At 35.1% G+C, this 13,077-nt stretch overlaps 1 protein-coding gene across 1 annotated transcript in view; it reads left to right on the top strand.

Moving 5' to 3' along the window:
• Positions 1-13,077, top strand: part of LOC111000059 — a 54,956-nt gene that overhangs the window by 27,215 nt on the left and 14,664 nt on the right. The window contains exons 12-34 of the mRNA XM_045631582.1: positions 581-810; positions 1,325-1,538; positions 1,901-2,077; positions 2,869-3,101; positions 3,871-4,016; positions 4,591-4,721; positions 4,831-5,016; positions 5,583-5,794; positions 5,897-6,129; positions 6,978-7,108; positions 7,319-7,507; positions 7,713-8,437; positions 8,831-9,080; positions 9,211-9,390; positions 9,500-9,759; positions 10,021-10,189; positions 10,502-10,659; positions 10,896-11,151; positions 11,243-11,368; positions 11,454-11,674; positions 11,963-12,096; positions 12,650-12,777; positions 12,850-13,059. Coding sequence (XP_045487538.1) covers positions 581-810; positions 1,325-1,538; positions 1,901-2,077; positions 2,869-3,101; positions 3,871-4,016; positions 4,591-4,721; positions 4,831-5,016; positions 5,583-5,794; positions 5,897-6,129; positions 6,978-7,108; positions 7,319-7,507; positions 7,713-8,437; positions 8,831-9,080; positions 9,211-9,390; positions 9,500-9,759; positions 10,021-10,189; positions 10,502-10,659; positions 10,896-11,151; positions 11,243-11,368; positions 11,454-11,674; positions 11,963-12,096; positions 12,650-12,777; positions 12,850-13,059 — 4,899 coding nt within the window. The remainder of the gene's footprint in view (positions 1-580; positions 811-1,324; positions 1,539-1,900; positions 2,078-2,868; positions 3,102-3,870; positions 4,017-4,590; positions 4,722-4,830; positions 5,017-5,582; positions 5,795-5,896; positions 6,130-6,977; positions 7,109-7,318; positions 7,508-7,712; positions 8,438-8,830; positions 9,081-9,210; positions 9,391-9,499; positions 9,760-10,020; positions 10,190-10,501; positions 10,660-10,895; positions 11,152-11,242; positions 11,369-11,453; positions 11,675-11,962; positions 12,097-12,649; positions 12,778-12,849; positions 13,060-13,077) is intronic.

Here is a 13,077-nt window from a genome sequence, read left to right as displayed (position 1 = left end):
TACTGTATATTGGTTTAATTTATAAGTTTAATAACAATCTTTAATTTGGTAAATCTAAAATAATACTTTCTAGGAATATTATAAATAACATGATCTAAACACAATATGAAAAATATATGGCGCATAAACTTTGTCACTACATCGATATGGACACGTGGGTAAAGTGCGATAAAAGACACGAACATCAATCGTACAGAATTTTATTTAGATTGATTCCTTCTAACACTACAAATAACACTTTCTTTCTGCTCACATGAGAATCAGAATTACCCGGCGTTCCTTGAACGTTCTGTCCAAAATCAAGATGGCGCCCTCTAACTACACTCTGATTAGTTGTAACAATATTCGTTTAGTAATGATTCTTAATTATAAAACAATTAAATACTAACGAATCAAATCAAATTAAATTATGATTTTCAAAAGTAATAGAAAGAATCTCAATGATTAATCAAAGTAACAATAAAAATCAACAGTCAATTGACTCGAGAACATTCCCTGATGATCCGAGTATTCCCCAACATATGTATTGACTAATGTTAGGTTAAATAACTCGAGTGAAGTTAATGTCACCATATTTCAGATTAACGCAATCGCCTCTCTCTTCGTGATGGAAGCTCTGGGAAGTGACGTGTCTGACAAACTGTATTCCATAGACAGAGACTTTGCCGTCTTCAACAACTTCACGGAGCGTATCGCAAACTTGGACAAAGTGAAAAAACCCGATTTGAACTGGGATATAATATTTAGTCAAAACGATGCGGACTTTTTGAAAGTCGTTAAAGAAAAAGAAGGGCTGGGAAAACATATTCTGTAAGTTGATGTTTTAGTTAATATAACACTGAAGTAAAACATCGTATGGAATCGACTTATTTTGCTTTCAAACGTCACACATGTATGAAAAATATGTTATGGAAAGGATATACAGACAAATGAAATAAGACCTTCCTCACAAATCACAATCAAGTAGACTGCGATATCGCAGCAGACAACTCACCAACACACTCTTTATATTAAAGAAGTCGCATGGGCCCGCCAAGCATCCGCGAATGTGCACTAAATCAGTGTTTCCCAACTTGTTTGTGAAATGCCCCACCTTATCCCTTATAAAATTCTTATGATTCCTTTTTAACAAACATAACATTTGATATTAAAAAAAACATGTGTGTGTATACACGCTATAGAAGTTATACTTGTTTGACGCAACAAGATAAAAATGTTATCTTTCGCCTTGTACTCCATATTGGAAAATACTGTACTAAATACATAGTTATGTAGGAATAAAGGATTTTAGTAAAACATCAATTGATCACAAAAATCTTTCCAGTTTGACAGTCCACGGATGTCTGGCGAAAGAAGTGGTCAGACAGAATTCGTTGTTGGAATTTAAGTTGAGTCCTCTGCTCAAGGACACGACGTCCCTGATAGCAGTGCTGAACGAGCAACTGAAATCCTCTTCCAAGGAAACGGCGCAAAGGCTCAAGGAGACGTATCCGGAATTGCTCAAGGTTCTCGCGATCACAGCACTCGATGAAAACAAGGTACAGGTTTTTCTATACATCACATCCATACACTCAAAACAGAAGAATTGGAAGAAAAAATTTCTGTAAACAGTTTAAAAAAAATGTTATCATCGGACGTCGAGGCAGAATGCGAAATTCCACCCGTAGCGTTTTTAAAGCAGTTTTGCGCCATGTGGAACCAGCCCAATGAAAAAATTCCGAACTGATTTAACTTGGTCCTTTAAGAAAAAAATCATTATTTTTAACAATTAATTTTTTTAATTAGCCATTCAAATTTGTAACAATCATTCTTATATATTTTAAACTTTTATTGGCTTTATTAAAAAAGAAGAATCATACAAATCTATAATCTCGCTCTCAACCACCTTTTCCCGGTTCAGACGTTTAGGTCCTTATCAACAGCAAGTGAAGACATATTTTGCCGAGGCCTGGAGAATGCCAACCAATTCCTCAGCTTCCCACCCAGCTTAGATGCTCAACATTTTATTGACACAATTTGTGATGTCTCGAAGGAGATTGAGAATGGATTGCGTCACGACTCCGCTCTGTCACTTGGTGTAAGTAAATTCATTCATCATTAGATTAATTTGATTATATTAATAATTAAGATTAGTACCTATACCTTTTGGTTTAATAAAACTCAAAGTCAAATTCGTTTATTTCGTACACTTTTAACCTTCATGAAAAAAAATACATTACATGCTTCTAATTTGGCAGGCTGCAATTTCCCCGTACTAGACTATGTAAAGTTAGTAATTCTTTTTTGGGAAAAGGGATACTCTTCTTTAATAAAATCCCAGAGGCTCTTTTATCTCTGCCTTTTAATAAATTTAAGAAATGTATTAAAGAAAAGCTGTGTAAAAGATATTGATTATCTAGTTGATAAAAGGGCCTGGGACTAGTGCTGGGCAGGCTAACTCTAATTAATTTGATATATTTGTTTTAAATATTGTTTGATGATTTGCTTTTTAAAAGAGTACCGAGAGTTTTTTACGCCGGCTCTAGGCCTACACCCTCTGTCTTCTTTGCCGATGAGTAGGGATGCCCAGAGGTTCGAATTGATTGACGTGGAATAAGTGATACCTAGATGATCTTATGTTACAAAATAAACGTATTTTTTTTATTTATTTTTTTGCCGCCAGTTCTCAAATCAAAGGCGGAGAACGAAAGAGAAGAACTGGCAATAAACTCTCCGCCATTATTTTTAATCGCCAAGTTTTTTTTATTTTACACAACGTTTGTAAGAAGCTGCAATCATTACACCATGTTCCAACACCATAAATAAATTAAATTATAAGTGTGTGTGTAGTGAGCACAATTCTTCTTCTCAACTTTAATACTCTTGTAGATAGCTGAGCTGAGAAACGCCAACCACAGTGTGTTAGAAGAAATTAATTGGACGAAACTGATCAAAGGCATTAAGCAATTGTATATGACCGTCGAGGAGGACTACCCATACGTTCTCGAGTTCCGTAGCTACGGCATGGACAAACACACACAGGAACAAATCCGACAACTGTTTGCACAGGCTACAGATTACTGGCTGAGCCTACAGAACTTGAAACGAAGCGTTCTTCTTGTGTGAGTACTATATTATCTAACATCTATTATGGATTAATATAATCCTTCTTATACCAAAATCTAGAGGCCATCTAATCGCTGATTGGTAGGTTCGATTTCCGGCAAAATAACAAAAGTTTTGGATTGAAGACACATAATTTGCCTAGTTACCTAAACAAGTCAAAACTTATTTATTTACTAGAAATAATTAAAACATATATTACGATTCTATTTATACGAGACGAAACAGACCAATTGCGCCATCTAAGTCAAAAGTGTCTTAACGTCACTGTAGAATGATAACCTGGTATATAAAAAAACTATTTCTTTTTATTCTAGACTCTAATGTCATTTAACTGGTATATCATCATGGTATCATCTAATGAAGTAATGACTTATTTATGTTACAACTAAATAAGAACATAAAATTTTAAAGAACATTGACAAAATGAATAATTATTATTTTATGGCGGGCTTTGAGCGCGGCGACCGAATCAAGAAATTCCGTAACGAAAATAAACCTAACACATGATGACGTAATATAGGTACGGTCAATCAGTCTGGTAGAGTTGAATTAATATTAAAGAAAAAATACTGCATAAATAGTATGTCTACTACTAATATATTTTTTTTAGTTTCCTGTAATGTCTGGTTCTCTGAACATACGATTATTTACGATTATTTACGATTATTTATGCTTATCATTCTACAGCGACGTTAAGGATATAGAGATATCCTGAACGTCGCTATAGAATGAGAGAGCAAAAATTGTGTAATTTCTAAATCTTAGGTTAAATATGGGTCTCCGCGCCCTTGACCTCTTGGACCACGAAGCGTTTGGTCTGAATCAGGATACTTGGCTTCACATTAAGTACTACATGGCCGTGGTGACGGGACCTTTGGACGTTATTCACGATTTCATACAATATATTTCCAGTAAGTATTTAGAAATAATCTTTAACGGGAGTTAAATTCGGTGGCCGTTAATTTATTCAGATACATGTTAAATGAAACACTTTGTTTGAAGCTGGGTTGTAAATGACTTAATTCGTTTAACGAATAGCTTAAGTAACATTAGGGGTAGTGAAGTTGCGACGCTGGATTAACAAAAAACTACCTTGACTTGAAGAGTTCGTGAATCTAGATTGATAGTCACTTATTTTGGAAAATGCAATACCGGACTAATTATCGGAAACGAGAATGTGAAATAACAATTTATGAGTGAGGTAACAACTAAACGATACTTGTGCGATGCGTAAGAGAGCTGTATCTCTGATAAGGCGCGTGTCCACACAGCCCTAACATGCTGGCAGTAATGGCGGGAAGGCTAAATTGCCCTTACATGGTTCATTGAAATGGATAGTCCATTTCAATGAACCATGTAAGGGCAATTTACCCTATTTAATTTAATGATTGAAGATACTTTAAAGCTACTTCGTGCAATCCTTACCATTGTTTTGGACTTATAAGTATGCGGATGCTAGAATAAGTAAATTATTATTATTCCCAGATATCTCCAAAAAAGTACGAGCTCCAACCGATATTCCACCACAGTCTGCTTCTGTCATTCACAAAGTGCTATCCAGCCTGCCGCAACTGATAGTGGAATCTGTAGATGTCATCGTGAGAGACGACGTGCAGGTGAGCCTTCACTGTTAAGGCATATTTTCCTTTCCATTCGAAAAATATTCTCTTAATCCAAAAGAGTTGCTAAATTTAGTTAAGAGTTTCTGAATCATTATTGTAACAGGTCGATCAAATTGTGAGCACCCTCAATGCTGACACGCCGTGGCCTTGCGGCCGCAGCCTAACAGACATCATAAGTTTTCCTTCCACTGGACACGCTGTGACATCTTTGGAGCACCTCATCTGCTTCAATAGAACCTTTCAAGTGGAATGGAAAAAATATTTGGATGAGAAAAATGTTACATTGTATGTAAGTATTTACATGAACACCTGTTTCAGGAATGGTTAAAATACGATGGCTTTTGTTTAGATGTTATATTTTTACCTGCTAATTCGATTTATTACAAATAAAGTATACGACCTTATAAAAGTTTTGAAACCCTTTCAATAAATTTAATCTAACGCACACAGAGCAGGCGAAAATTAATAAATTTCTCAAATGTAGGAGTTTTTCCTCCAACTTTAATTTTGTTGTTTCCTTTGGAGTTCAAGTGCACACGCGATAATAAAAGATTTAAGTTGGCGCCTAAGTACCGGTGTCCCCAGCGCTGGTGCTTTCCACGTTCAACGAATATGAATATTCGAAATACAGCCACAGGGACCAAACTTGTTTATTTTCTTCCAATTGTTCGAAATACATAATTTTATGATGATAAATTTTGTAGGTGAATTTTAATTCTGGCTTACGAACATGGATTTTTAATTATTATTCTTTATTTGTAGTTATAGTGATATTATTATGTAGTTTAAGAAAATTGCACATTTATGTGTTGGAAATAATATAAATTCTAACATAAATTGAAAATTGCCTCATAGAAAACAAGTCACTGGAACGAAACAATCCTAGCTCCACACGTATTTCTCAAATTCTCAAGAGTCTTCGATAGAACTATTGAAGACTTTTACTCTTTTAACGAATTGATTGACAATATTCTGGAGGAACCAAACGACGGCGGCTTGAATTTGAGGTCGAGTTGGAAGTATTCAATGGACGCTTTTAATACATCGGAAGGTGATGCCATCTTGCGGTGAGTATACGGCAGATTTCTTCTGTCGTAGTCTAAGTATAATACAAAATTTCTTTTAATCGAAAACTTTGGTAACATCCATTAAAAATATAAATTTTTCAGAAATTTCTTAACAAAAGTGGATTTGGTAATGAATTCCATTACAACATCGACACCAAATAACGTCACCCTCAACACATTATGGACGAATTATATAAACTGTTCATCGAAAGTGTATATGGACGATGTGTGTGCGCAAGCTAGCAGAGGCGCCTGGACTAACTTGTTTAAATTCATTTCTATGGCTGTTGGAAACGCTACTGAGGATTTGGGGACTTATTTGAGTGAAGCTAACGGTAGGCAGTTCTTGGTTGTATTAAATAATTAGTTTTATCTATACTATATATATATATAATAATATTATAAAGAGGAAAGGTTTGATTTTTTGTTTGTTTGTATGAATTGAATAGGCTCATAAACTACTGGACCGATTTTAAAAATTCTTTCACCATTCGAAAGCTACATTATCCACGAGTAATATAGGCTATATTTAATTTTGAACAAAAATAGGGTTCCGTAAGAAATTAGGGTTTTTCGGACACAAGGTGTAAAAAATCAACCAAAAAAGTTACTTATTTTGAGTACCCTGCCTAAACTATTAAAGATAGAACCATTAAATGTTCTAAGTAACTGTAGATCTTATAAATACCTACAAAAAAATCCGCAACACACTATACCTATCTATGTCGAGTGAGGCACAATAACCATAAATGATATACATGGCAAAACAACGTTTGCCAGTTCAGCTAGTATGTTTAATAAACCTCTGTCTTCTGTCTGCCATTTAAATTAAATTTTAACGTTACCTTTGTTTCTGATGTTTTTGGCGTTATTTAGTTTTAAGATGTCTTTATTAATATTTTACCGGGACGTTCAATATAGCGATAGGGGGTCCTGTTTTATTCTCAAGTCGTGTATTCGCTTGTATGTGCAATAATCTGTAAATAAATTAACAAACATGACAAGAGTGCGATTTAATTTAGATTTTTACATCCACGGTTGGAATTTCTGAATTAATGAGTGCAAATTGCGGACAATATAGTCAAGATACAAAATTGTAATAATATCGTCCAGATAAAAGTATACTTCTATCCCTATTTTGCCACTGATCACATTATTCATAGATTAATTTAAATCAATATAGGGGCAAACTCAACTATACTGCAAGTGTTCGGTTTCACCAGTAAGACAGCGTTGTACTCGATGTATGCCAAGGCATCGGAACTGATTGGCGTTCTTATCAACTCATATTGGGATTTCGGATTCATGCAGCAGGTATTTGCTTACATCACAATTCGAAAGTATATAACAATCAAATATGAATCATCCTAGTAGAAACCAAAAATTATTATCAAATTTTTTGTCACATATTTGACTTGTAGGAACTCGTTTAAAATAACCTACATTATTTCTTACCTATCGAATATTTCATAACAATAGTATTTTGTAATGGATGCAACTAAATAATCCGACAATTTGTTTCAGGTTCGTCGTGCGTCCCTTACCCAATTCTGGGATTGTGAAGCACTGCTATCGTCGCTGACACCAGGTCCAGGAAGCTCCATCACAGAAGAGATGCTGCTAAGCTTCCATCCTCTCGTCTGCCCGTCCATGCTCTATTGGCTCTCCATGCCTGTCGGAGCTAACACGCTATTCGATGTTATAACTAAACCGGTAATTATCTATTATCATTTGGTCTTGGTAGATAATTAAATAGCTAATTAACCAAAATCTATTTAGTTGCAGTTGCAGTTCAAAAAAAGTGTTAATGAATATTAGGCAATAACGTTTCATTCTGGGTTTTAATCCGTTAAAATGAAAGCAGAAATGCTTATAAAATTCAACTATTTATAATAAAATAATTTTGTATATTTTTCAGCAATATCTGTTTTTCACCCTCCACGTGGAGAGCTTCGGTAGTGTATTTAATAATGCATATGTGAAAACTACTGAACTTTCCGACACTCTTAAAGAACTTTCGAAGAACGAAAGCTATATTGATGTATCACTCGTCAATCTTAAATCGAAACTAGAAACAATTGTAGACAATTTAATTTCATACAAAATTAACGAAGACGATCGGTCGTACTTAACGTTCAGAGAAATGGTGATGAAACAAGTGGCGTCGTCTATATATTTGACGAGAACGGTGGAAATCGTAAACAAAATCTATGATTTATTGAGTCATATTAACATAGATGACGTAGTAGCAAATGTATCAGGTGCTGACAAAAAGTCTATAGATACAGATATTTCTTCGCTGACGAGGTTATTTAGAAGGAGAGCTTCGGACGTCGTCGGTATACATTTTGACGTAATAACGGACGTGATATGGACAAATAGAAACGATTATAAAATCACAAATTCGATCGAAGTGATGTGTGATAATTTAAAAAATAATGTCACCAAAGAAATACTCGGGGACAACGCCAGGATTAAGGGTATAATATGTTCGAAGCATTATAAAATAATTTACAACGCAGTACAACACGTCATCGATGATGATTTTGAGGAAACCAGAAACAGTCTACTGACCGTTGTAAAAGTGCTGCAAAATGTCAGCAACGACGATGTGAATGACGTCGTCTCATTTCTCAATGAAAAGTAAGTATTCTGAATGAAAATGACAAAACCAACTTACTTCCTTTAACCTACGACACGACTACTACAACTAAAGTTTTTTTATTTTCTTTATATTAGCCTTTTTTCGGACATAATATTATTTTTTATTATTATTATGTTTTTTTTGTAGATTGTTCTTTTCTTCCACTTTTGCGTGTCGGTTGCTAGGTGGCAAAGGCCTCTTCCAATCTTCTCCATTCTGGCCCTTCTATGACCATATTGTTCCCGCGACTTGTCTACTGTCGTCGTCACCTTTTTTCTGGTCTACCTCTCTTTCTCTTTCTATCTCTTGGGTACCATTGTGTGATTATTTTAAAATTAAAAATAAAATAATCACACATTGGTATTTTCTTTAAGAAAATTAATTCTTTTCAGACAACAAATAATATTTGCTCTAAAAAAGTCAATAAAATACGCATCAGACCTGGACATCCCGATATATTTGAAATACCTCGAAAGTAATATAGAGCACTATACTGTGTTGCTGAAGTTTTTGTCGGGAGATAACTGGTGGCAGGCGTTGAAGAACTTGTATTCTGGAAATCAGTCGAAAGCATTTCTAGACTCAGTCGAACGAAGCTTCGATATTGCTAGTGATGTTCTTAATAATTTGGATAAAATACACGTGAGACCATTAACTTTTAATTATAATAATATCATTTTAAATATATTAAAGGTTTAAAAACCTTCAACATTTGACAAGTTACAATTAATTATCTGAAATGTGAAATGTTTTAAATGTTATATTATTCCAGCTAGTAAAACTCTTCCGCGATACCAACATTAACGATACGGAATCATTCTGTCGACCCAACATGTCGCTGTCCGACTACCTTCCAGATGGAACCGGACTCTTGTCCGCTGTTCACGGGCAGTTGTGTGGAGGCAAATCCGAATTGTTTAAGGATATACCACCTTTATTGTTTGCTTCACAGGTAAATAGGCTTCTATTTGTTTTGACTGCATTTATTAATATTCTCGAAAAAAACTTAAAACTGTAGAGCTATTAATATATTTATTATAGTTATTTTGACATATTTCTAGGGATATGACGATACACTTAAACTGCAACCCACCGTCGATTACCGACAACTGAACGACCATATTTCTTCAGCCGAAGCAAATCTTTTGAGGGTGGTTGAAGAAGTTGGAACACCGATGGTTCCGGAGTGGGTCACGGATGGAAACTTAGCAAAGTTCAGAAGCTCAGTGCTCAATCTATTGTCCAAAGAAACCATCACGAAAGTAGCCTTTGGCATTTTGAGCAACTTTGTCGACGGAAGCACGTTGTATCTGAATGAAACGTGAGTGCAAAAACTTTTCCAATATTCTAACTCTATTGCTCAATTGTAGAAGCGAAGGTATATTTACCATCTGTAAATGTTTGGTATTTTTAAGCCGCGTATTAGTAATAGATGTACCTACTGTGTTGTGTTTGTCTTATTAATAAACAAATCCAGTTTTGCCTGACTGCGAACGCCAATAGAAATTGCCATTACGATCAATTTTAAATACAATACCGTTTTTACATCCAATTTTTCTAAAAAACGTATTTACAACGACAGGTACTGTGGGGCGTGTTCCCACGTGACAGCTTGGGCGAAACAGATCACGCTGCAGCTCTTCAAGAAACAGGAATACGAGGAGTTCCTTTGTACCGTCCGCGGGATGAAACCGAAAGACCTCCACCATGTTATCAAGAACACTTTCCATTGGGACATGGCTATTGGAGAGGTGAGTGAAGGCGTTTAGAACGTCGGGCAAAAGGTTCACCAGATGTTGAGTGATATCGATAAAATAATATTGTTCAATTTACTCGCGTTTTGTGCGTTCAGTGGTGATTCGTTAAGTACGGAGCCGTAGAGAATAGACTGAAACGGCACGTATAGTAAATAAATGCCGGCTGATGCGAAAATCATCCGTCATCGGCGACATCGGCATTATTCAAGTTTTTCATAGTATCTTAAACTATTTTAATCTTAGAATCAAATAATTAGTTCGGTTGGGATTAAAATGTGTTACTTTCTTTTTAATGATTCGTTTCAGCTAATATCGATTCGGAACTACACCAAGTATGAGCTGAACAAGTCGTTGAATGAATTTCTGGAGCAAATGAAAGTGATCCTCTTGGAAGACATGAATGCCAACTCGAGGTTATGTCTGACCGACGACGTCGGCAGGAACATATTTGGCAACATCACCTTGTGAGTAAATTTCACTATTTAACTTAAAGGAAATATATTTCTAAAAGCCATCGATCGGATTGCCAAGTTGGGGATCCTGTGAATTCGACTTGCCTAGCCATACCAGTATCTTTGATTAAGCGAAAAGCTATGGCAAAGCAAGTGTAAATAATACTACGTAATAATGAAATATATATGTTAGCTTTGTGTGAACTAGTGACTTGGTTTATAAAGAGGGTTTCTTAAATTTTTACCAGGGTGTCAAGGATTATATCTAATTTCATAGAAGTGATAAAGGCAGAGCTACCCCACTTGCAAGAAGTGGAAGGTTTCTCTTCACTACCATATATAGTCCAGCTTAAGGCTCAAATTGCACCTCACATAAGTGTCCCTGTCACTTTACAAGAAATAGAAAAAGACGGAGTCAATTTGCCGGACGCTTTAAATGAGGATTTAGGTGGCGCTTTTGATCCTAACCATCTACAGTTTATATACTATCTCGACTTGCACAAGGTAAGGCATTATTTCCATATAATATACTGTCATTAAGATGAAATTGTTTCGTAATGGAAGAGTAATCCAAAAATACATTTTAATGTTATAGGTGAACGGATTCCCCCTTCCAACGTCTTCGTTTAAAATGCACAAATATATATGTAAATATAATAATTGTACAGAACTTATAGCAGCCCTTAACAATTATTTGAATTATACTAAAATTGAAAACATGGTAAGTGCTTTTGTTTTTTTACATTTAATTGAAATTTGTGTAAGTTCAGCGTTAGCAAAAATAAAAGTAATAAATGAATTTTTAGTTACCCCAATTACCTCAATTGCAACATAAGGAGTTTTGGAAATTCCAATTCGTCTCGGAGATTTTGGATTCGGTCCAAATGGTTATAGAATATTCATTCCCTATTCTGAGGTATCTCAGCAAAATGGATATAGAAGGCGTGGCAGCCGGAAAACTGACTCCGATGATAAACTTGGTGATGCAAATGCAGATTTCTGATTTCTCGCATAATTTGATTGATATGTTCGTAATTAAATATTTTTTTTGTATCTCTAATCTTCCATTAATTTTCTTAGTCGATGCTGAAATCGACATTTAAATATTTAAATTTTAACTGCATCAGATCTCCAATAGTTTTCCCACAAATGACCTAGAGTAGCTCTCTCATTTCTCTTAAAGATACATTTTAGAATTTGACTATAATTTCTCCATTTAAACCTATTAATTTTAAAGACATTAGACAATAACGATAATAACGCAGAAAACAGCAGAAGTATAAAAACAAATTAAGTTGGTTATTTCCCTTAACAGTGTGGAAAGGGTAGCAGAAGAATTATCGCCGCTTCTGCACAACACAACCCTCCGACGAGATATGTCCGCTTTGATGGAAGGCTTGCGAGTGTTATTCAGTTATAAGGAATACATCGTCGAGCGAGACGTCAACGGTGAGATATTACGGCTGGGCTGACTCTGCTCCTCGCTTAAGAGTGATTCAAAATCTCTGATTTCACCCGCGCGTCTTTCTCCGCCCGTTCCAGTAACTAGTAAAACAAACGTATGCTTGAAGTTCGCGTGATGATTTGGTGTTTCACGGAACAAAAATAAATTAAATGTCGAATGCTTTTTATTTAAATAATTCGAAAAATATACAATAGTTCATAAAATCGCCGAACCTTATCCGCTGTAATTCAATTATTTTTGTCTCCATCATAATTGAATCATGAAATTAGGCAAAAGAGACAATGTTGTTTTTTTTTATCAAAGTATTTATATTATATTAGGTTTTTAATTAGAGTCAACCAATGAAATTATAGTGAAGGATCAATACATATTAATTGATTTTTATTCAAACATTACATATTTAGATCAAATTAAATCTATGAAGAGTGATTTTAGTTAGTGCCTGCTCTTAAACCTATTTATAAAATACGCTTACGTCGATTTATATTCGATACAATAGTTTTAATTAATAATGAGGTTAAATTTAAAATATTTCAGTTACAATATCGGAAGTTTTTCAAAATCCTGATCGTATAGAGACATCATTGAAGAACATCGGAGTGAATGATACAGATTTCTTGAACGTTCTTGGGGTTTTACACAACTGCAAAATACGTTTAAAACCGGTAAGGATTTCTTCAGTCGTAATATGCAAATCGAGTGTCCCAAAAGCAATATCAAATGTTTTATGATTGCAGCTGCTGTTGCAAGAACAAGGCCTCTACGACACCAAGAAGTTTGTCTGCAATCGAACCGAGCTCGCTCAGATATTTGTACCGGACAGAAACGTCACAGACGACTTTTTCTCGGCCGTGAGTGATCAGTTCTGCGAAATGCCGGACGAACAGGCGAAAAAAATTGTGCCCGTTTTGATTGAAAATATTAACACCACCTTCTTTTTGGATCGGGTAAGATTTGGCTTCAAA

Source organism: Pieris rapae, chromosome 16 (assembly GCF_905147795.1).
Source record: "Pieris rapae chromosome 16, ilPieRapa1.1, whole genome shotgun sequence".
Classification (NCBI taxonomy): Eukaryota; Metazoa; Arthropoda; class Insecta; order Lepidoptera; family Pieridae; genus Pieris; species Pieris rapae.
This window is presented reverse-complemented; position numbering and strand designations above follow the sequence as displayed.